Raw genomic sequence first — 23,413 nt, 5'->3', positions numbered from 1 at the left:
TCTTATGTAATAATGCCCTAGGTGTTTTTAAATGTATCTCTAGGATAGCCCTAAACGATTTTAAACACATTTAAATGGGAACCTGTGAAAAATAATATGTGTGTTTGGAGATTAGTGTATACAGAATTCAGAGATAATAAAAATTCTTTCTACTCTTTCTCTCTCTCTCTCTCTCTTTTTTTTTTTTTTTTTTGCTTTGGAATTTCAGATACTAGTGACCATATTAAGAAGCAGAGATAAAAGGAGAAAGCAAGAAATAATTGGAAGGCTGGTAAAGTAATCCTCTTCGCTGCCACAATTTACAATAGCCTGTTATATATAGAAATAGATCAGTCATTGTTTTCAAGCCTGCTAAATAAAACTGAACTCTTGGAATGGCATGGCACTTGACCTTTCCCGGTTTCACCAGCAGTATTTAAACTGGTGCAAAGGCAATGCTCTTGCAAGTGTCTTCTGTTGACATGACAGATTCTCTTGCTGGTTCACACCATGTTCAGGAGGCACAAGTCCCTGGCTTCGGATCGCAGGAGAGAAGTATTTTCTCGAGGGGCTGCACGGTCCATGTTGAAGAATGACTTGAGAAACTTTCAGTGTTTGTCTCAACTTGTGCTCTCAGCGGGCCCTCTGAAATCAATTCCAGTAGTTAAACATTCAAAAACTGTGCACTTTGAGATTGAAATACTTGATGCTCAAACCAGAAAGCAGATATGCATTGTGGATAAGGTAAGTTCTATTTGCTCATTAAATTTTTCTTATCTGTCCCAAAGATTTTTACTTTTCGATTTAATGCTGACAAGTCTGTCTCAAAATATATTCCTTGCTTTGAATGTTAGGTTTATGCATGGTAGGATAGATAGTTTGTATATGATTTCAGGGGAAGATACTTACTGCATCTTTCATAGTTTAAATGGTAGCTAATAATTATTAGGTTCTGTTTTTCTTGCTAACAGTCACCATTGTCCAGGGGTAAAATTTCCTTTGCTCACCTTCTTAAGCCTACATCACAAAATTTCTCTAGGTTTTTCTCTCCATGCACTTCATTACTTATTCAAATTATCATAGTTTTATAGTGTTCCTAGAAAATAGCAAGCAAAAGGCATTAAATTTACTGAAGTAAATGCTATTTAGCATATATGGTAAAGTCTAATCATTTAAAATTTATTTAGAGTTAATTATCTGAAAAAGGAACATTTCACTTTTTACAAAGCCTTTACTTATTTCAAAGTTACAGTATTTAAGTTCCTAAAGTCTTGCTTAATACATTACACTTTTATTTTCATATCATAGACGTTTCTCTCAGGCATGATAGGCACTTCCTGGGTTAGAAAATTAACACATAAATAATAAATAAATAAATAAATAAACAAACAAACAAACACATTGTGGATATACATATGTGAATACAGTATTTCAAAATTATTCAGTTTTTAAGTTTGAAAAGTCACTAGTAATTTAATTTTTTGAGAAAGATTGATATTTTAAAGACGATGTATTTTCACTTATTTTGCTACAAAGACATTATAAAACAGTTTTTGCTGTTGTTCTTAAAATAAAATTCAACCACTGATTTCCTTTAACTATACTCTAGCTGTTTCCAGATAAAAGGGACAGAGACAAAATGTTTACTGCTTCTAATTGTAGATGATACATAATTTCTTACTTAATAATAATAATTCTAACACTGTACCAACCTATTAGTTGAGAAATATTAACAGATGGAAATAAAAGATAAAGAACTTTTACAAGTTCACACAGGACATAAGTGGAATGCAAGAGATTTAGAACTATTTCTGTGCAATTCTAAATCACATTCTTTTTCTGTTTCCACTAGTCATATATAAATGAGAAATATATAATACTAATAATAGAATTTTAACTTAATAATTTCATGCAGGTTATAACTTACTTCTATTTCATATCTTAATAAAGTTTTTTTTATTTTTTAAATATCATACAGGAATAAGACAAAAAAAATCATCCAGAATTTGCTGACACTTGCATTATCTCACTCTTAAAAATTCAAAACTTAGAAGAAAAATATAATTAAATTAAAGGAAATAAGGTACTGAATGGAGTGGATATTAAACTGATCAAGGATTTCCATACACCAAGATTCTAGACTGCGACTGGTTTTTGTGTCCTTTCTGATTTGATGCGAGATACAACTTAAAGTAATGAGAAATTGCTAACGGGCTGCTAATTATTTTCCCCCTACATTCAAATTTTTATATTGAGATTATCCTTGAAAGTAAAACATGGAGGTTTACATTTCCAGTTACTACTTAAGTTGCAAAAAAAAAAATTAAGCATGCAGAAAGCCAGCATTCTTTAGAGATAAGGATTTGGCTCAGGAATTTTGACTTAGAAATTTTGTTTACATTTGAATAGTCCTGGTTTAAAAAAAAAAAAAGAAGAATCCTGGTAATTGGATTTCCAGTGGCAAACCTTTGGGAAAACTCGCTAGGCCAACTAGGGGATTACTTCTGGATTCCACACTGGCCTTTATTGCACAATGAACACCATATGATGTACAACTTGCAACATAGGGGTGTTTGACTTGTCAGAAATGGATTTTGTTTTGCCTCATTTTAGTTTTGTCATTTGATTAATTATCTCAACAATGAAAGACATTTAAAAGAAAAAAAAAACTGAATTAATTTACATTTTTTTGTTCCATGACTCCTACAAGTTCGAATTTGTAAACATGAGAAAGATTGATTTTGTTTGTTGTTTGAGATACTGGTTTTCTTAGACAAAGTAACAGCTATATTGACAGTAAGGTCATGTGAAATGTCTTTCATTGTACTTGGCTCTACTCAGTATACTAAATAAGTGTTGCTTATGACTTAGTCCCTGTCTTTCAGTAAGTATTGTGCTATGAAGCAGTAAAAGTTAAAGGTCATGTACTTTGGAACTAAGTATATCTGGACCAAATCCCAGCTGCATCAATCATATTTATCAAGGCTCAGGCAAGTGAATGAATTGCTGATCAACAGGACCTTTATTTAGAAAATAGGTTAATAAAATCTATTTTGTAAGCTTAGAGTGAAGAGTAGGAATACTATGTGTAACCTGCTTAGCATAGTGCCTTGAACACAACAGGGACAAGGTATATATTTTTAGTTTTAATAATCATTTGGAGTAATAAAATTAATGTGCATAAATATTCAAGAGAAAATTAAGTGATGAGTTTTGTAATACCAGCACAGAGTTTAAATTTTATTTCTTGATAATTGTCCATTGACATGATTGTCATAATGCTTTGGTCATATATAAATACTCAAATACCTTGAGTGGAATGTACGTATTTTAGTAATAGTAGAAATTTAGTTTGCATCCAGATCCTATAACTTAAATTTCAAATGGACAAGATATCTACTGAAGATAGTCATGAAACAGAAACATTCATAGAATTCATGGGGTTAAAGAAGATATACTGAATCATGTTCTTTTATTTAGTATTACACACACACACACACACACACACACAGACACACACCTCAAAGAAACAAACCCAAACCTCTTGCCTTCACTACCTTCAGCTTCTGTCCCATTTCTCTAATAACTTTCATCCTGTTCATATTCCCTATCCACATTTCTCTCTTCTCATTCTATCCTAAACCTACTCCATTCGGGCATTTTCCTTTGTAAACTGTCGGAGTTTGAACTGGCCAAGATCACCAGGGAGGCAATGTTAGATTTCCTTGCTGAACCCAAAGGTCAATACTTTAGTGTATCAGCAACATTTGCCACTGATAAGCATGCCCTCCTCTTTAAAACACTTTTGTTATGTGAGTTTTGGAACAATAGATGCGTATTTTAAAAACTCACTTCATTGCTTCTCCCTTTCCTTTTGCTGCTGCTTCATCGTCTGACTTAACTGGGTGTGGACAGTCACTAACTCAGTTATCAGAACTTCTCCCCATCTTTATTCATTCACCTTATTGAGTCTGATAGCTTTAAATATTATCTATTGATGACTTATAAATATGTAACTACAGCTTCTCCTTTTCTCCTGAGCTGCAAATCCACTTGTCTAAATATGTATACATCTATGTATTTACTTACCTATGTGTCTATGTATCTATTTATATCCTACCCATCCATCTATCTTGATGTTTACTAGGCATCTCAAACCTACTATATCTAAAACCGAGCACTTGGTCTTACCCTCAAATTTTATCACAGAGTTTCCCAAGTCAATAAGTGGCAACTACATCCTTCAAATACCTCAAGCCAAACACTTAGAGGCGTCATAACTCATATCTTAATCTCACACCGCACATACAATCCATCTTCTCAGTGATATTTTCAAATATATCCAAACTGACATATTTTCACCACCTCTACTGCTAGCACTCTTAAATCTTTCCTCTACTTCTGTTCTTGGCATCCTCCATATATTCCTTATGTAGCCACCAGGACTAGCCTGCTAAACCGTGTCAGAGAATATCATTTCCTACATAAAGTTATTCAGTGTCTTCTTTAGTTCTGCTTAATTGTCACTTTTACTTTGGGGGCTTTTGCTAACTACTTTTTTAAGACTGTAAAATCTACCAATATTCTCTGTTACCCATTCCTGTTCTATTGCTTTACTACTACTAATTACCATCTAACATACTGTTTATTTTCCCTTTTACCTTTTGTTTATAATTTGGCCTATCTTTGGTGTGCCAGCTTCACAAAATCTGGGTTCTAGTGGTTTTTTTTTTTTCTTCCTATCTCTCCAACGTCCAGAACAGTAGTTGACACAATGAAAATGTCTAACAACAGCAACACCACCAAAAAAAGTGTTCCACCAATATGTACTGAATAAATGATACCTGTTCAAGAAATGTGGGATTTAACAATGCACTCATGGTTAGCAGTGATAGTTTTGAGATGAAGGAGGAGGATTTGAAAGTACTTTTTACTGTTCTCTAAATCACATTATTATTGAAATAAATAGAAATATATTCACAGAACAAGACATTTGATCAAATGGTTTCACTAAATGCCGGAATTCTTCCTAGGTTGCTCCCAGCCGAGATGTGTAGGATTTAACTCTGTATTAGTGTATAATTTACTGACAGTCATGTTCTGATTATAAAAAGTGAACAAGTTTTTCATAAGACAGACAATGCAGAGAGGGGTATTTATTTAACTAGGTTAGTTATATCCCATATGTGATTAAAATAATATGACTAATCAAGGGTGATAAGATGAAGAGCTGATTTAAAATGTAAATATCATTCTTGTTTTGATTGGAACATAAAACATGTATGGAAAGCAATTTTTAAAACTTTAACAATGAGTTATTTTCAGTTGCTCACTATCTTTGTCTCACTTCTATTTTGTAAAATGTCAGAAGCTTATCTAGTGATATATTGATGATTCAAGAGCACAGCAAGAACTCGAAAAGCTAGGATTGATAAATGTTTCCAATATCTTCCCATTCTTTTTTCTTTAATCTTTTCTCCAAGGAACTTGACCTCAAGAGCCCTCTCTCTCCTATTATTTTATTTGCTCTATGTCAAAACTCTAAAAAGCATTTTAAAGACTACTTAGAGGAATGCACTTGTGATGAGCACTGGGTGATGCATGGAATTGTTGAATCACTATATTGTATACCTGAAACTAATAAAACACTGTGTGTTAAAAAAAAAGGCTACTTATAAATAAAAGAAACCACTCAGTAATTCTCCAACCCTTCTAATGGTAAAATATCAGTTTTTAAAATAGGAGAGAGAATTATAAGGTAGTCAGACTGAATAAAAAATGTGCTTTTAATACTTGAGTTAAAAATTTTGAGAATTCTTAATTTCTAATATTGTCACTTTTAATATTTTACCTTGGGCGGCATGCAACTAAGCATATATATGCCTCAATTTGTTCATTTGTAAAATGAGAATGGCATCTGCCTTAAAACATCCTCATGAAAAAAAAAAAAAAACATCCTCACGGAAGTTTTCAGTATTTCATGTGTATACAATGACAGTATCTCATTTTTCTTCCATTCCTCTCCTTCTTCCCCCTCCTTCTCTTCTTTTTTCTTGTTCCCCTCTCCTTCTCTATCATTCACCTTTTTCTACCATCCCTGTCCCCTTTCTCCTTCCTTCTACTTCAGTCCTCTTCCTCCTATTTCTCATTGTGAGCATGATATAATTGAAGCTTATGAGCTTTGAATTCACATAGAAAGAATTTTAATATGAATCTGATTGCTTTTACTTTCTCTTTAGACGTAATCCAGTATCTCTGCACTTTATTATCATTTTCTGTAAAAAAAAGATTAGAGTATTATTACTCATTCATTTATAAAGGAAGAACAGTGGCACAGAGACTTAAAATGAAGGACTTATTGTATCTTAGAATCAAGCTTTGAACTGATCAATATATGTCCTGGTCTTTGCTCTTTACTATACACTACCACTTGACACATACTAATAGCTTCCATTAGTCCAAATTCTCACGTTCTCTTTAATTTCATAATTGGGACAGGGCATCCAACTTCTGATACAAACAATGTGTTTCAGAACAGAGATGCTATTTCCTTTTTTATTGCATCTTCCATCACCATCTTCTTTTCTTTTTTTTCTCTTTTTTTCAACATTTCAAGCTTTTATTTAAATTTATTTAGTTAACACATAGTGTAATATTAGTTTCAGGAGTAGAATTTGTGATTCATCACTTACACATAACACCCAGAGCTTATTACAAGTGCCTTCCGTAATATCCATCACCCATTTAGCCCATCCCTCATCAATCTCCTCTCCAGCAATCCTCAGTTTGTTCTCTACAGTTAAGAGTCTCATTTGCGGTTTGCCTCCCTCTTTTTTTTTTTTATTTTTTTCTTTCCCCTATGTTCATCTGTTTTATTAAAGGGGCTATTTTGAAGGATATCTACCTCCCTTCCATTTGATATAAAAAAGTTCCAAAACATTTTTTCTATTTTTTATATACAGACATAAGAGAGCATATTCAAACCTAGAAATTAAAAATATCTTTGAAGTATTTTTAATAATAAATTAAGCAACAAATTTGTTCAAAATGTTTATATCATTAAAAATTATAAAATTGAGATGAGCAATTCCTCCCCCAAAGGGGTAATTAATAATCATTTTTATGAGCCTAGAGGAGCCTCAATGCCCACTCCTTTTTTTGGATATACTTGGGAATTCCATAATACAGCATGCAATTCTAATTTCAAAAGAATCAGTGTACTTTGGTCTTAATATATTTTAGTATCATCTGCCCTGACTTAGATTTCCCTCAGCAAAATTGGACTTACTATATTTAACAAATAGATAATGCCATGGGGGGCAATGTGATGCAGTAGTTTATGCATAGAAGTCAGGCATTTGTGTCTGAATTTGAGCTTTGCAAATTATTAATGATTTATCATCTTAACATGTTACTTAACTACTCAGATTTTTGCTTTTCCAGGTAGGGTAAATATCAAATCAAAGTACACTAAATATCTATCTTTCAGGAGTAGACTTTTTATGTTAGTGTAAATGTGAAAAATATAGCACCGTGTCCGCCACATGATGGTTTTCTGTAAATGAATGCTGTATTTTAGATAGTGGCAGTATATCAGTAATATTATTATTCCACTGATGTGGAAAAATAATTAATACTTTTCTTTTTTTAATTTTTATTTTATTTTATTTTTTTTTTGTTTTTAATTAATACTTTTCTGTCAGATTTTAGTCATTTTTAATGACAGTCCTTATGGTTCCTTTCTGAAAAGGTTAAGAAGCATTAGAATTTGAAAGTATGGTCACCATCTTTGTATTATCAGTTTCTGGCATCCTATATCCAACTCTCATACTCCAGGTGATATGCACTGGGTACTTATACCATGATATACCATGAATGATACCAATGGCTATATAAGCATTGCACATCAACATATAGTAGAGAAAAATGAGTATACTCTAGAAAACTATTCATGAATAACATTTACAAAACAAGTATAAACTATTATGTGTATTCTATTAAATTATGTCTGGAGTCACCTGAACAAATACCATCTTTTAGTAGAAATTTCCATGAGGAAATGCCTATGGCCCATTGCCTTGAATTAAATAGAATGTTGCTAACAAATTCAAATCTACAAACGTAATAATAATATAAAAATGTTCACATCATTTAAATATATTAAAAACTATAAAATGAAGGAAGGTTTAACAAAGTTTTCACACTGTATTAAAAGTATTGAAGTTAATTTTTTCTTCTTTCTGTATGTGTGTATTACCCATATTTGGGGAGTAAGTAAAAAAAAACAGTTTAATCAAATATAAATCATTGGGCACATCTTTAGGACACACTTGAACCTTAAAGTAATAAGCACATACCCATATATTTCTAACAATCTTTATTGGACAACACAGATTATGTAACAAAACAAAATAATTATGTAATAAATATACTGTAGTTTCTATCAAATGTGGTTACAATCTACATGGGTTAGACAAGATGTATATAACTGAGTACAACAAAATATAATGTGGTATTATAGGTCAAAGGAATATGATATTCCATTGCCATTTTATTTCAGTTAGGTTTAATTTAACAGGGATTTTGCTGTTTGAACTTGTGATGAATCAAGGCAATCTTCTTTTCATAAACCTATTATGAATCTGTCAAATGAACACATGTTAAGTGAAACGCAGGGTGCCAGATGGTGAGCCAAGGTTCTACAACAGACCACAAGAGAAATGAAGATAGAGAAGTTTATTAATAATTCACAGGTTCTGGAGGAAGTATCCAGCAGGCTTCAGAGAGCTCCAGTGGGAGGTGAGAGAAGACGGGGTACAGATATAGATAGACAGGACCTGGGGCACATGCCTTTATTAGGGTTTGTGATTGGAGCACTAGGGGATCCTGCATTAAGGCTCAGTTAGTCAATCCAAACCAAAAGAGGAGGTTTTGGTAAGCCCCAAGGAAGTCTTATCCTAGGGGCACATAAAGAAAAGTTGTCGGCAAACAGGGGAGATTGTTGGTCCCAAGGGCTGTTGAAAAAGTCATATCGGAATGTACATTTACTTGTGACTCTGACGGCTGCTATCTTGGGCATGTTCTTGTCAGAGGTCTCGTGTCAGGTGGAGGTCACTGCAGGCTGCTTGGTCAAACAAAACAGATGCCAAAGCAGCAATAGCTTAGTCCAGCTAAACTCTTGACAAAATCTGATGAGCAGAGTGTAGAAGTTATCAGGAAGTTCATGATGGAGGAATTCTTAGTTCTTTCATGATCTAACAGTTCAAACAAAAGAGGATTAAAGCCTGCACTTACATACATATTTCAGGGACATAGTTTTGTTTTGGTATTTTTATGTTTTCTTTGATTCTTGTTTTTAAAGAAATTAAAAGAAATTATATTTTAGGCGTGTACCTTGTCCAGATTAGCATTATACTGCTACTTTTGGGTAGCCTGATAAAGAACTATCAAAATCATTACTGAACATGTTGCTGTGACCCTAACATTACTTAAATGCAACACACTTTTTTTTAATTGTTCCTTTTATAGACCTTTAGTGCTCGCAATGTTCTAGTAACAGCTTTCTTTCCTGTACTATAACTCATAACATTAGTATTTAACCAATGGGGAGTAATTTAAGGCTATATTAAGAAATAAACATTCCTTTTTTTTTTTTTATCTCAAGGCTTCAGGGCAAGAGGTCTGAAGGTACAGGATCGCAGAAAGTGGAAACTAATGTTGATATCATTTAAACCTTTTAATAGCCTCACAATACATGTCTGTGCTTCTTAACAACATAGACTATAGCAGTGACAAAATTTATATTTTTGTTAGAATTTGTGTAATGATAGAATCTAAGTTCCATGCGGTCCCAATTTATACATAAATGTGAGTGATCTTAGATTTATGTATGCTTACATTGCATTTTACCATTTGCTGTGAAAGCTGTGGTATTTGCATGGCTACATGATAAGATCTCCAAGGTCTGGAGCCAATAATTGTTTAAAGGTGATAGTATCCTTAAAAGTTTGTTCAATTGATCAAGTTCCTACAAGAATATCTCACAAGGGCAGAATCCTAGAACATCACCTTTCTCTTCCCTTCCTCCCTCCTTCCTTATTTCCTTCCTTCTTGTTTTTCTTTCTTCTTTTCACATACATTGGAGAATACCGATCTTCCACTGTAACAGACCCTGGGAACACCAGCATGAAAATCAAACCAAACCCCCCCAAATATGTTCTGTCCTCTTCAGACATTCTCTGTATTTTGATGGATAATCACACGTAAATAGTCCAACAGAAGATTATATGCCATGAGTCAAAATAGAGGCATGAGCAAGATGCTGAGTCCAAGTGGATGATTTTCTTTTTTACTGCAGAAATTGAGAGAGGCTTTAGAAACCTCCTCCAGTTATAAACAGTCCCAGCACACTGACGGATCATCCAGAGGATATCTCTTAACAGTAAAGGGCAATATCCTAAAGTAGAAATTATCTCCTCTAAATGCTTTATATCCTCAGCTTTTCAGGCTTTAACTGAAGGCAGAGATACCTCTGGAGAATTTAGGAAGCAAGGCCAAGATGAATTCTCTACCCACTTAAGAGTTTCAAATGTGCAAACTTTTTGGGCTCTGTAACATTAGTATGTTATATTTTATTAGTGGATTTTTAAACTGACAGTCATCAAATAATTTTCAATCCCTGTTGATCTACTGGGATTCAACTAAGTAACCCGAGCCCACCAGTCTGTCACCACATGAAGCCTATGAATGTCACACTCATTTATTTTCCTATGAGAAGTTAGTTCTCTTTTTAGAGAGATGTATTGTGAACTGCCTACTACCTCAACAAATTGGATATTTTATTTGAGAATTGATCTTACTCTTAAGAATGCTGTACCTCTGCCTTCTTATAAACTCATCATTTTAATATCATTTTGTGAAAAGCGTGTATTAATTATCATTTGTCTTTTTTTTCTTATTGCAGTTTAAATTTCCTTATTACACATTTTCACTGCCTCCAAAATAAACGTTTAATATTACTTCACATTTAGGCATTTCTGACTTTTCAATTATTGGTTATTTGATTTCTTAAAAATAAAAATGTAATATAATTGTAATTTATTTTAGCAAAACATTTGTTGAATGGCTGCATAACTGAGTCCTTCATTTGTCAATACTGGTCTGTGTGCCATTGAATATGTATTTATTATCTATTTCTCATTACCTTCATTTAATAAGATCCATTCATAATCTGAATTTAATTTAATAAGGACTTTAATAGAGAATCTTGAGACATTCAGAAGATATGCTACTTCGCCTCACAGGAAAATTTCAAAGAGCTTTCGCACTAAAATTCCTGAGAAACTACTTTTGCCGTAAGAGATATTTTGTGTGGAATCCTTTTAACTCAACGTTATAAGAAGAACATAAACAGCAAGAACAACCACAAACCCTGAGCTGTTGATTGCTAAAATAAAATCTGCTTCATTTCAAATAGGAAGGAAAAAAAATTCAATGTTCTTTTCTGTAACTATAAAAAAATAGATTCAGAAAAGTACTGAATTGCTTTAACTTTTAATCAGCGTTTCTGGCATCCCATACCTATAATGTCTCCTTTTTAAAAATAATTTTTAAAAAAAATTCAGTTTAGGGATCCCAGGGTGGCGCAGCGGTTTGGCGCCTGCCTTTGGCCCAGGGCGCGATCCTGGAGACCCGGGATTGAATCCCACATCGGGCTCCCGGTGCATGGAGCCTGCTTCTCCCTCTGCCTGTGTCTCTGCCTCTCTCTCTCTCTCTCTCTCTGTGACTATCATAAATAAATAAAAATTAAAAAAATAAAAGACTTTAAAAAATTCAGTTTAGTTAACATATACTGTATTAGTTTCAGGGGAACATAATGTCTTCTTAGACTAACTTTGCTAATAATAGAATTCTTCTAACTTAAATTAATGGTCCATATATCTCATGATTTAAATATGTAAGTACAATTTCAATAAAATACTTAATTTTCAAGCTATTTCTTCTTGGGGATCTACTGTCATATAAGAGAAAAAAATCTGGATTTTCAGCTTAGCTTTACTTCTGTACACAATAACACCATATCCTCTCTGCCAGATTATATCTCTTCTCAATACTCATGTCATCCAACGCCACATCCATCCTAAAAGAAGGGACTAACCTCTGGAGTACTATAATACATAATGCATGTGTGATGGAATGTGTTGTTTTTTTTTTTTTTTTCAGATGGGCCCCTGTTCTTGGCTCATGATTATTCATTTGGGAGTGTTGAAGACACCAACACTCAGCAAGTGATTACAAGATAATCAACATATCTCCATCAGTGGAGAATCCATGGAGCTAATTCTTTAATGAACTGAAAACTTAGTTTATCAATCTGCTTTAACTCTCTAGAATTTCTCCCTGTCTGTACTACATTCAATCAGTAAACCCTTTTATTCTATACACAGTATGTCTCCTCACTGAACTTTACCATCCTATTTCAAACCCTTATCACTTCTAATGTAAAGATTGGTCTACGTGGGTCTTCACTAACCACCCACTGTGTATGTAGCAAAATAGTAAATATACTATACTTCAGGTCAGCTGTATTTATAGTTCATACATGTTCCACAGTATCACCAAGTATCAATAGAAATTGGAATTTGTTATTATAGTTGAAATCATTTATTATTGAATTATCATTTTAATTGTTACTGAGAGTCTGTTTATCTTACAGGAGCCAGATTGATTCTTTTAAAACTTGAGTTATATCATGTCACTGCTCTGATGATAACCCTCCAACAAGTACATATACAACTCAGAAGAAAATCCAAATTACTCTCCCATATTCTAGAAGGTTACTCATTACATACCGCCCTTGTCTCTTTGGTCATGTATTTGACCATGCTGTGGTTACTCACTCTGCTCCAGTCATATGGGCCTGCTTGCTATTTTTCAAGTACTCTGGATGTGATGATCCGTCAGGGTCTCTGTCCTTGATTTACCTCTATCTGGAAGAATCTTCTTCAAGCAGATACATACCTGGCTTTCTATCTAGGCTTTTGCTCATATATCTTTTACTTTCAGAATCATATTTCTTCTTCCCATCATTCTGATCTCTTATCTCCTTTATGTTTTCTTCTTAGAACTTATCATACTCAGATATATTACATATGCATTTCTTTATTCTCTGTCTCGTTTCTTAAATATTAGATATAATTGAATATTAGTTCAATGTGTGCCATTGTGTCATAGTTAGAAAGTGCTTTCAGGTATAGGACTGAAAGTGTATATAACCCAGTTCTGCTTCTTACTGGCTATGTGACAGCACACAGATCTCAAAATCTAAGTGCATCAGTCTCTGCTCTGTTAACTGGGGAAAATAGTACCTAACTCTTGATTGTTACAAGTTCACATGAATAACTGTTTAGAAAAGTACCTGGTACACATAAGACACTATGTAAGTGCTGATTGTTATTTTAAAATAGAATGAGAGAGAGAGAGACAGAGAGGCAGAGACACAGGCAGAGGGAGAAGCAGGCTCCATGCAGGGAACCCAACGTGGGACTCGATCCTGGGTCCCCAGGATCAAGCCCTGGGCAGAAGGTGGTGCTAAACTGCTGAGCCACCCAGGCTGCCCTCAGTTAATATTCTTGAATGAAACAAAACAAACCCCACACATATGTACCATATCATATTTGTTGTCAGTTTGAATCCTTTATTGCATTTTGTATTTTATCTTAATGAAAGATAAATTTGTATACTCGATAATGATTGATTTTTTAATTAACAATAATAAATATCTAAAATATAATTCTTGGAATAAATACTAATGAATAGTAAGACACAACATTGAACAGTTTCTCAAGTGTGTGTGTGTGTGTGTGTGTGTGTGTGTGTGTTTTTAACCATATTAGTCAATTTACTGGTTGTGTAACTTCAGGAAGACATTCATATTTCATGACCATAATTTCTTCATCTTTTAACAAGTCTCACTGTCATTTACCTCATAAGGTTGCTTATGATGATCAAGTGCCTATCTGGATAGGCCATAAAGCAGTACTTACAATGATAAATAATATATTTTCCTCCATCTTCTACCTTCACCTTTTCCACCCCCTCCACTATATGGTGCACCATGGTGAAGAATAAGTTTTGAACCTGGCTATTTGCATTCAAAGTCCATTCTTGTTGCTCGTTAGCTGTGTCATCCAGATAAATTACTTAATCACTCTGAGGCAGTTTCCTTGTATGTAAAATGAAGATAATAATGTTATATCTAAAGTCATAAAGATGGTGTGTGAATTAAATTACTTAATAAAGGGAAAGGTCTTGGAATTGTGCCAGACTCATCAAGCATTCAGTGATGTACTTATGAGTGCTAGCAGTATTCTTAATGGTCTTCAATGCTATTTCTCCATTATATATTAATTTAAAACAAAAATGAGATAAGTAATTTAATTACAACATAATACTAGATAGCAAACACTTCAGTGATGAAACCTAGTAATCTATATCAAAATAATGGATGATAGAAGAGCAAATAGTATATATCACACATTTGAAAGTGATCAAAGTTCTAGGTTTCAATAACATTCAGATTCTTTAAAGTCCATAGTAGCTGTTTAGGACAGTTAATGTCCAGAAGAGAAGTGATAGAACTCCTTACCTGGATCATGCTTTTTATCCCAGTTTCCTGGTGCATATAATGGTAACATTTTGTTTACACTTAAAATTGTCTTCATTGGAATTATAGAGTACATGGTCGCCTTTTCTACATTTAAGCCTGTGAGAAAAGTGCACTCTAGAAGCCTATGTCCTGCTAAACTACTTTTGTAAGAAATTGATAAAAGTGGGCAGCCCGGGTGGCTCAGTGGTTTAGCACCGTCTTCAGCCCAGGGTGTGACCCTGGAGACCCGGGATCGAGTCCCACGTCGGGCTCCCTGTGTGGAGACTGCTTCTCCCTCTGCCTGTGTCTCTGTGCCTCTCTCTCTGTGTCTCTCATGAATAAATAAATAAAATATTAAAAAAAGAAATTGATAAAAGTTATTGTTAAAGAAATTCTAGCTGTACAACAATGGGGAAAATGATGCTGTTATGCCTCATAGTTGCCACTTTTGTACCATGAGGAACAGTGGCTAAGAGCCTGTTATATTCAGTGAAAACAATTTTTTGATTATTTGCAGTCATGATTTTATGGACACTATACCCAGCATGATAGGTTTATGATAGAGGCAATTTTATAATTGATGTAAAAAAATAGTAGATCTTTATGGAATTACCGAATCACTATATTGAAGCTAATGTAGCACTGTATGTTAATATAGTTAATATAGCACTGTAAGTTGACTACCTGGAATTAGAATAAAAAACAACAAGAAGGAAATAATAAAAAATAAACTGGAGAAAACAAATAGTTGATTTTATATTTATTTAACATTTGATGATCTGACTATTCTTATTTCTGTCATATACCTAAGAAACTAATGTCTTGGTCAAGGATAGAAATCATACACCTTATGTGAAGGAGGGAAACTGAATTATTTTTCATATCCTATCCCCTCCCCACACACGCTAACGGACCCAGTATTTTCCAAAACTAATGTTTGAAATACATAATATGTAACCTATCTATATATCTATATCTATCCATCAAGAGGATAGATACATAGATGAGGACATGGTGTGTGTATTTTGAAATGTAAGGTATAGAAAACCAAGTATTTGATGATCAGAAGGATAAACTCTGGTAAACATTAGTGCTGTTTATTAACAATTTTTGGTGGATTCTCACACAGAAAATTGGTAAAATTGAACTTGCCTACTTCTTCAAAGTAAATTGTTTTGTGCTGTGAAATGAGGGTGAGAAGCAGGCATTTATTTCCTGAGGGAAGCTTTCAGAACCTAATCTTTTTTTTTTTTTTTTTCCAGAACCTAATCTAATTTCACCTCCTTTTCTTTTTTAACTTCTGCCTTGGAAATAAGCAGTGTTCCATATGATGTCTGCTTCATCAGTGTAGATCCTAGAGTGAGGAAAATGCACAGTAGATCCATCAGCTAGTCTGTGATATACATGTAGTATGTGTGAAAAATAAGCATGTGTTTTTTTGAATCATTTTTTGTGGTGCAACCTATTTTGAGAAGTACACTCAATGAAACATGAATCAAAATGATTAAATCATTTTAGAGAGATAATTTGAAAATAAAAATCATTTCATGATTTTGTCAGTTCATTATTAAAGATCCTTCTATCATTAGAAAAACTTACAACAAAGAGAAAGGGAGAGAGAAGTTTTATATATAATTGTCATTTTTATTTTCTTCCACTTAAAGCTGTAATTCAGGACTACATCAAAGTTAAAAAAAAAAAAATATCTGCTTAGCAAAGGAAATCATCCACAAGTGAAAAAACAACTTCTAGAATGGGAGAAAATATATGCAAACCAGATATCTAATAAGAGGTTTATTTAAAGAATATAAAAGTAACTCATACCACTCAAAGCAAAAGAACAAATAACTCAATTTAAAAATGAGCAAAGGAGTTAAAACAGTATTTTTTTTTTCAAAGAAAACATACACGTGGTCAATGGACATGAAAAAATGCTCATTGTCACTAATTATCAGGGAAATGCAAATTAAAACCACAATGAGATATCACCTTGGAACTGTTATGATCGCTATTTTTAAAAAGACAACAGATATCAGGTGTTGGCAGGATGTGGAGTAAAAAGAACCTTGTACACTGCTGGTCAGAGTGTAAATCCGTACAGCCATTGTGAAGACAGTATGGAGGTTCCTCAAGGAATTAAAAATAGAATTATCATAGGGCAGCCCTGATGGCCCAGTGGCTTGGCACCGCCTTCAGTCTGGGGTATGATCCTGGGGACCTGAGATTGAGTCCCATGTCGGGCTCCCTGCATGGAGCCTGCTTCTCCCTCTGCCTGTGTCTCTGCCTCTCTCTCTCTCAGTCTCTTTCTCTCTCTCTGTGTCTGTCATGAATAAATAAAAAAAATTATTTAAAAAAATAGAATGATCATAAAAACAAGAGGGATGTCTGGGTGGCTCCGTCAGTTAAGCGCCTTACTCTTGATTTCAGCTCAGGTCATGATCTCAGGGTTCTGAGACTGAGCCCCACCTCAGACTAGGTGGGTGAAGACTCCTTAAGATCCCCTCTCTCTCCCTCTTCGTCTGTCCCTCCCCACCTACTGTTGTGCTCTATCTCTCTCTCAAAAAAATTTAAATAAATAAATAAACAAATAAACAAATAAATAAATAATAGAACTATCATATATGATCATTCATCCAGTTTTAAGATATATATCCAAAAGAAGTAAACTCATCATCTCAAAGAGATAGCTGTACTGCCATGTTTAGTGCAGCATTGTTTACAGAAGCCAAAGTATGGAAACTGTCTAAGTGTCTATCAACAGTTAAATAAAGGTGTTGGTTGTATGTTTGCATAATGTGAAATACTAATCAGCAGCCAGGAAAAAAGGAGATTTTGTGATTTACAGTAATGTATAAAGCTGGAGGGCATTATGCTAAATTAAATAACTCAGAGTGGGAAAGACAGATACTACATGATATCACTTATATATGGAATTAAAAAAAATGAACTCCTAGAAACAGTAGAAAAGTGGTTGTCAGGGGCTAGGGGATGGGGGAAATAAGGAGAGGTTGGTAAAATGATACAAAATTTCAGGTATAAGATGAATAAAATCAGAGAATCTACTGTATAACCTGATGACTTTAGGTAATAACACTATTGTATGATTGGAATTCGCTGGGAGAGTAGAACTTCAATGTCCTCACCATAAACAAACGAACAAAAAAGTGAGATGATAGATGGGTTAATTAACTCAATGGGGAGAAATGCTTTAACCTTGTAAATCTGTTTATATCAAATCCTCACACGGCACATTTTAAGTATCTTAACATTTAATTTGTCAATTATACCTCAGTAAAGCTGAAAAATATATAATAAAAATATTTTAGTGATGGTCTGAAGATTTCTTATTAGTAAAATAATATTTCATTATTCAAAGAACTCTTTATCCATTCTGAGTAAAATATATGCAGTATATGCAAGCCCATATTCTATTTGGTATTGTAAAACCTCCAAATGGAAATTCTTAAAGGAATATATATATATATATATATATATATATATACACACATATATATATATTTATTTTCCTGAATTAATCAATCTTAAAATATGATTGTCCAGGCTACTACTCTTCCTTGGGTCTCAAAAACTAGGAGCAAAAAGCTCATGCCAGTTAACAAAACTGCACTAGATGTTTTGTATATGTGCGTGTATTTTTGCGCCTCTCTATCCATTTCTATTCAATTCATCTTTTATTCTGTTTTTCTGTGTCTTTACTGTTGGACACATTTCTTTTCTAACCAAAGTTTACTGACAATTTTTTGGTTTGTGCATTGCAATTACTGTCAAATGAATTTCAAAGAGTTTGTTGTTTTTCCTTATCCCTTAATTTTCATTTCTTTAAGCAGGATAAGCAGTATTCTGTAGACATCTGTTCATTTCAAGGAGTTTCTGAGAAAGTAGCTAAAAATTTAGTTCTAAAAAGTAGCAATAGTACAAAGAGTTCTTTTGTGAAATTTTGCAGTATCTTCATAGGGGACAAATTCAAGCAAATCCTAGATTTCACTTGAATGTGAAAAGCTTTTTCTAAGTCTATTGATTTAAATAATTGGATACAGTAATAATGACCCCAAACTGAATGATGATCAGTTGAAATTAGGAGTACATTTTTTATTCAACTAACAAACACCATTTACCTTTTCTATTTAACATTTTAAGATTAATTTCTTCTAATGAGAAAGAAACATTAATGAAGAGAATTTCAAGATTTCAGATGTTAGAATACTTATGTCTCCCATCTGCACAATTAATTGTGATTTATATGAGTGAATACATTATTGTGATGATAGTTTGTCCTTTTTAAGAGGTATTAAAACTGGCTAAAAAGTAGACATTATTATGAATAAACTTCCTGATGAAGCTACAGAGACATCTATTTTAGTAATCAGAAAGTCTTACATACTCTGTTAATTATCATCTTTGTGCTCTAAGTACAACTGAAGAACTGGAGGAGTTGATCAAGCATAGTCTTGTGACTAATTGAGCAATGCCATCTGAATCATTTAAGAGTTAATTATCTTTTTTTCTTCTGTATTTAACAAAAATGGCTCCAGATAGGGCAGTTCTCAAAGATTTATTCAAAATCAGCACTTTCCTAACATGTGAAAGTCAAATATAATATTTAAAAGGTAAATTAAAAACTTTGTTAAGAGCTTGGCAATAACAACCCATTTCCAATGTAGGTTTCTTTCAGGAGAATATAATTTTAGTTCTGAAAGTTTGTAAATTCAGAGAAAAAATGCATATATCAAATTAGAAGATTTTCATTAAAAATATCCTAGTAAAGCACATACCTTTTCCACAAAAATCTACCTGGGAAAGACTTTTCATGCCAGATTTTAAAACTTGTTTTCACATGACTTTGCAGTCACAGATCTATTTTTTATTTCAACAGAAGTGACTTTAACATTATGACATGCTATTTGGTACACTAGATGTTGAAGTGCAGACTACAATGACTCCAGGTCGTTGTCCTCAAGGACTTTATAGACAGTTGGTACAACCACTATGTAAACACAATATAATGCATTCATCAAGTGATAGCTAAGCAACAGCAAACTCTGAGGAGTTATTGATTATGAAAATTATCTGTTTTCCCAAATTAGATGGCCCTTGAATGAGTGGTAAATAGTTGATACTCTAGAAAATTGTATGTGGATTTTAGGTGTCCTTATCAGAGGAAGCAACATATAAAATTGTTTTGTGACACAGTAACATTAAGATAAAACAATAAACAATGTTAAAACAAAGCACCATGCTTTAAAAAAATGCAATTCAAATATAAAAGTTAAATTATCAATACTAAAATGAAATATATGTTTAAGTATTTAAATATATATTGCCTTCTCTAAAAAGTGTTTTACAAATGTTTTCTAACATCTTCCAAACAAGAGCAATGTTATAAAATATTTGAGATTTTCATACCAATTCTTTAAGCTCCTTTTGTTATTTACTGCACTACTCACATGGGAATTGATATCATCATTCAGTGCTTAAGTCTTAGAACTTTCTTACTTAGTAAACTATATCCATAGAAGAAATCAGAAAAAAAATATGAATAGTGAAGCATATCCTATTATAGATCTACTAATCAGAGTGGAATATGGTAAAATAAATGCATTCATTGTTATACTTTTAATATTTAATTAAATATTTAATATAATAATGTTAATACGAACTGCTTGGGGTATTATTATGTGCCGTCCAGAACACACTTTTATTTTTCACTTCACTCTCCCAAAATAGCTATAAGATTTTAGTGTATCAACACAATAAATCATGAACATAATATTCTATATGTGTTTAGAGAAAATAAATATATTTGTATGGGAATGAATATGTCCTTTTCTATAGATTTTGAAGTATTGTCAGTTTTTTCATAAGCCAATGAAAGGCAACACAGTGGGGAAAAATTTCAGTTTGCAAGTTTGATATGATCAAAGGCAGAAAGTTTTAAAAAAATGTGATGGTTTGAAGTATTTAAATAAAACTCTTTAAATAAAACTCTTATCCTCATACGTCTTGCAATTCTAATGAAACCATGTATCGAACATGAATGAATAGTAATAATAAAATATCCAATTATTTATTTAATACATCTAACTTGAATTTTGATTGACCTATAGCATTTTTGGATGACAGTTTTAATAACATAATTAAGGAGAAGTTGGATAGGCTATTTTTTTCTGATGATATTTTGAAGTAAATATTACCCTCTTTTGTTTGCCCATGTAAATCAATTTCATATACTGAAGCTCCTCTACTATAAACTCTTTTACCTTCTGTTTATCTTGTATATTTAGTCATATTTTAATTGATAGTCTCATCATTGAATATAATGGGAAAAGAACATTCAAAAATATATTTTAGAGATGAACATTTAGATAAACTCATATAACACCATTACTGCTACAAACAAAAATGAAATTTTAAAGAAAAGATATTGATGCAATACTTCAAGGTTGTCAAAGCAGTAATGATTAAATAGACAAAACACAGTGGCTAAATCACAATAATTTTATACTTTTTAAAACTATATTTTCTTTTTAGATATATAGCAAACAAATACTTTTTAAAATAATTCTCTCTATATGTTTTCTTTTCTTTCTTAGGTGGTGCAAACATCTACTATTCATGATGTTAAACAAAAATTCCATAAAGCATGTAAGTTTTATATATAATTTAGAATTTATGTTATAGTTTTCTCAAACTGATTCATTTTTTTCTGTAAGAATAAGTTCAATATAATGAGGGAAAGAGTGTATGGAAATCGTATTTTTACAAGAAACTCAGAAATAATATGGTATACCCCTCTTGACTGTGAATATTTTCATATCTAACTCTCTCACCCAAAATAATCTTAGTTTCTTCACAAAATTATTTTCTCCTTCATTTTTGGACATTTTTATTATAATAGGAAACGTTTTATTTATGAGGAATTAATTGGTACAAAGTATTCCTAAGTAAGCAAAATACTAAGCAAAAGTTTTACTCCATGTATTTATACTAGTCAAATTTCTTTCACAGGAATTCTTTACATAGTAAATTAAAACTGTACTATTTAATTTTATTAATAGCTAAATTTATCTCATTAAAAGGTTTCATTATTACTAACTTACAAATATTTATATGAGGTCTGTTTAAATTAGATTTTTATTTTTACAACTTTCCAATAAAGTTTATTCATAACTTAAACATGGTGAAAATGTTTATAATTACTATAATAACATTTTTTGTAGACTTTAATTTTAAAGCAGTTTTACATTGATAGGAAAACTAAGCAGAAAGTACACAGAGTTTTTACATTCTGCCCTCACACATGCACAGAATCTTTCACCAACATTTGACATCATAGTACACTTGTTACAGTCCATGAACCTATATTGATGAATCATTATTTTTCAGGATCCCTAGTTTACTTTAGAGTTCATTCTTGGTGTTGTTATAATGTATGGTTTTTGCTAGTTAGAGTTTTCAATCTCTTGTATTTAGTTGAACAATATTTTTTCTGAAAAATCTTCTCACAATTTAGTGTATCAAACTGTTTAAAAATACCTTAAAATAGGTAGAGTTTCTAATGGTATATACAATACGGGGTAGAATTATTTAAAATATGCTTAACCTGTTAAAAATTCTTCAAAAGGTAAGTTCTAATATTTCCCACAAAGACATGTAGGTTTGGATATGCAGAAATGAATCAGAAAGGGATTATGGTAAGGAAAAAGAGAACAAAACAAGCATAGAGATCTGTCATGAAATTTGTTCTCTAAGTTCTGGCATGAAAATAAAATTCCCTGCATATTTATGCCAGTCTTTCTAAGTTACGGAAAATTTTTTCAAGCGCAAAATTTGTGCCTCATCACATTACCTATGTGATAACCACGTTATCCTGATTATTTACATAAGTATTTCCAGTATATTTGCATACTAATGCATTTGTTTTGAGTTATTCCTATCTTTGCATAAAATATGGATCTCAAACTAATAATTGAGTTGTCATCTTTGGAAAGGCTTGGTTTAAACTTATGTAATGAGGTGGTTTCAGAAAGTGTAGATTGTAGTAATAAGTGAGAAGACATATGAAAACAATATTTTAACTAGAGAGTAGAAAGTTGAAAGAAAATGATTGTCTTTAAATTAATAATGACAACATAATAAATATATGATTTTTATTATTGTCTGGAAATGAAGAAAAGAATCAAAGGCTAATGCATGTATAGAAAAAATGTGTAATTATCTTGATGTGTAAGTTTATGACTGCTTTTATGATGGTTTGTAATATATAGAGACATACATAACAAGAAATCTTAAAATTTTTAGAGCCAGAAGTTCTGTATTTATGTAGTCTAGAGTCTATTCTAGTAATAAGTGAAATTAAGAAGCTTACAGAAAATATTAGAAGTGCCCAGTTTCTGAACTGGATAATTAAAAGTACAACTGGGGCACCTGGGTGGCTCAGTTGGTTGAACATTGGACTGTTGGTTTCTGCTCAGGTCATGATCTCAGGGTTGTAGAATTCAGCCCCAATTTGGGTTCCTTGCTTAATGTGGATCTTGAGTTTCTCTCTCTCCCTCTCCTTCTGCCCCTTATGCTCTATAGACAAACAAACAAATAAATAAAATCCTTTAAAAATATTTTACAATAATATGATTAGTTTTAAAAGCTATATCAAGACTTAAGGATTTCTTTTTTTTTAGACTTAATAATTTCTTGATGATTATCATTTTATTCGTTTTCCTAAGCACAGTTCTAATCTTTAACAACTTTATGTAAGTTATGACATTTGCA

General features: G+C 32.4%; 1 protein-coding gene across 1 annotated transcript in view; it reads left to right on the top strand.

The window, feature by feature from the left end:
* The first annotated feature begins 369 nt into the window (after positions 1-369).
* The window catches only part of TECRL (trans-2,3-enoyl-CoA reductase like), a 98,596-nt gene continuing 75,552 nt past the window's right edge, over positions 370-23,413 (top strand). Inside the window, exons 1-2 of the mRNA XM_041726082.1 lie at positions 370-723; positions 21,238-21,289. Coding sequence (XP_041582016.1) covers positions 490-723; positions 21,238-21,289 — 286 coding nt within the window. The 5' untranslated portion in view covers positions 370-489. The remainder of the gene's footprint in view (positions 724-21,237; positions 21,290-23,413) is intronic.

This window comes from Vulpes lagopus, chromosome 12 (genome assembly GCF_018345385.1).
Source record: "Vulpes lagopus strain Blue_001 chromosome 12, ASM1834538v1, whole genome shotgun sequence".
In the NCBI taxonomy this organism is placed as follows: Eukaryota; Metazoa; Chordata; class Mammalia; order Carnivora; family Canidae; genus Vulpes; species Vulpes lagopus.
Note: the sequence above shows the minus strand (reverse complement) of the source record. Positions and strands in the feature narration are given on the sequence as shown.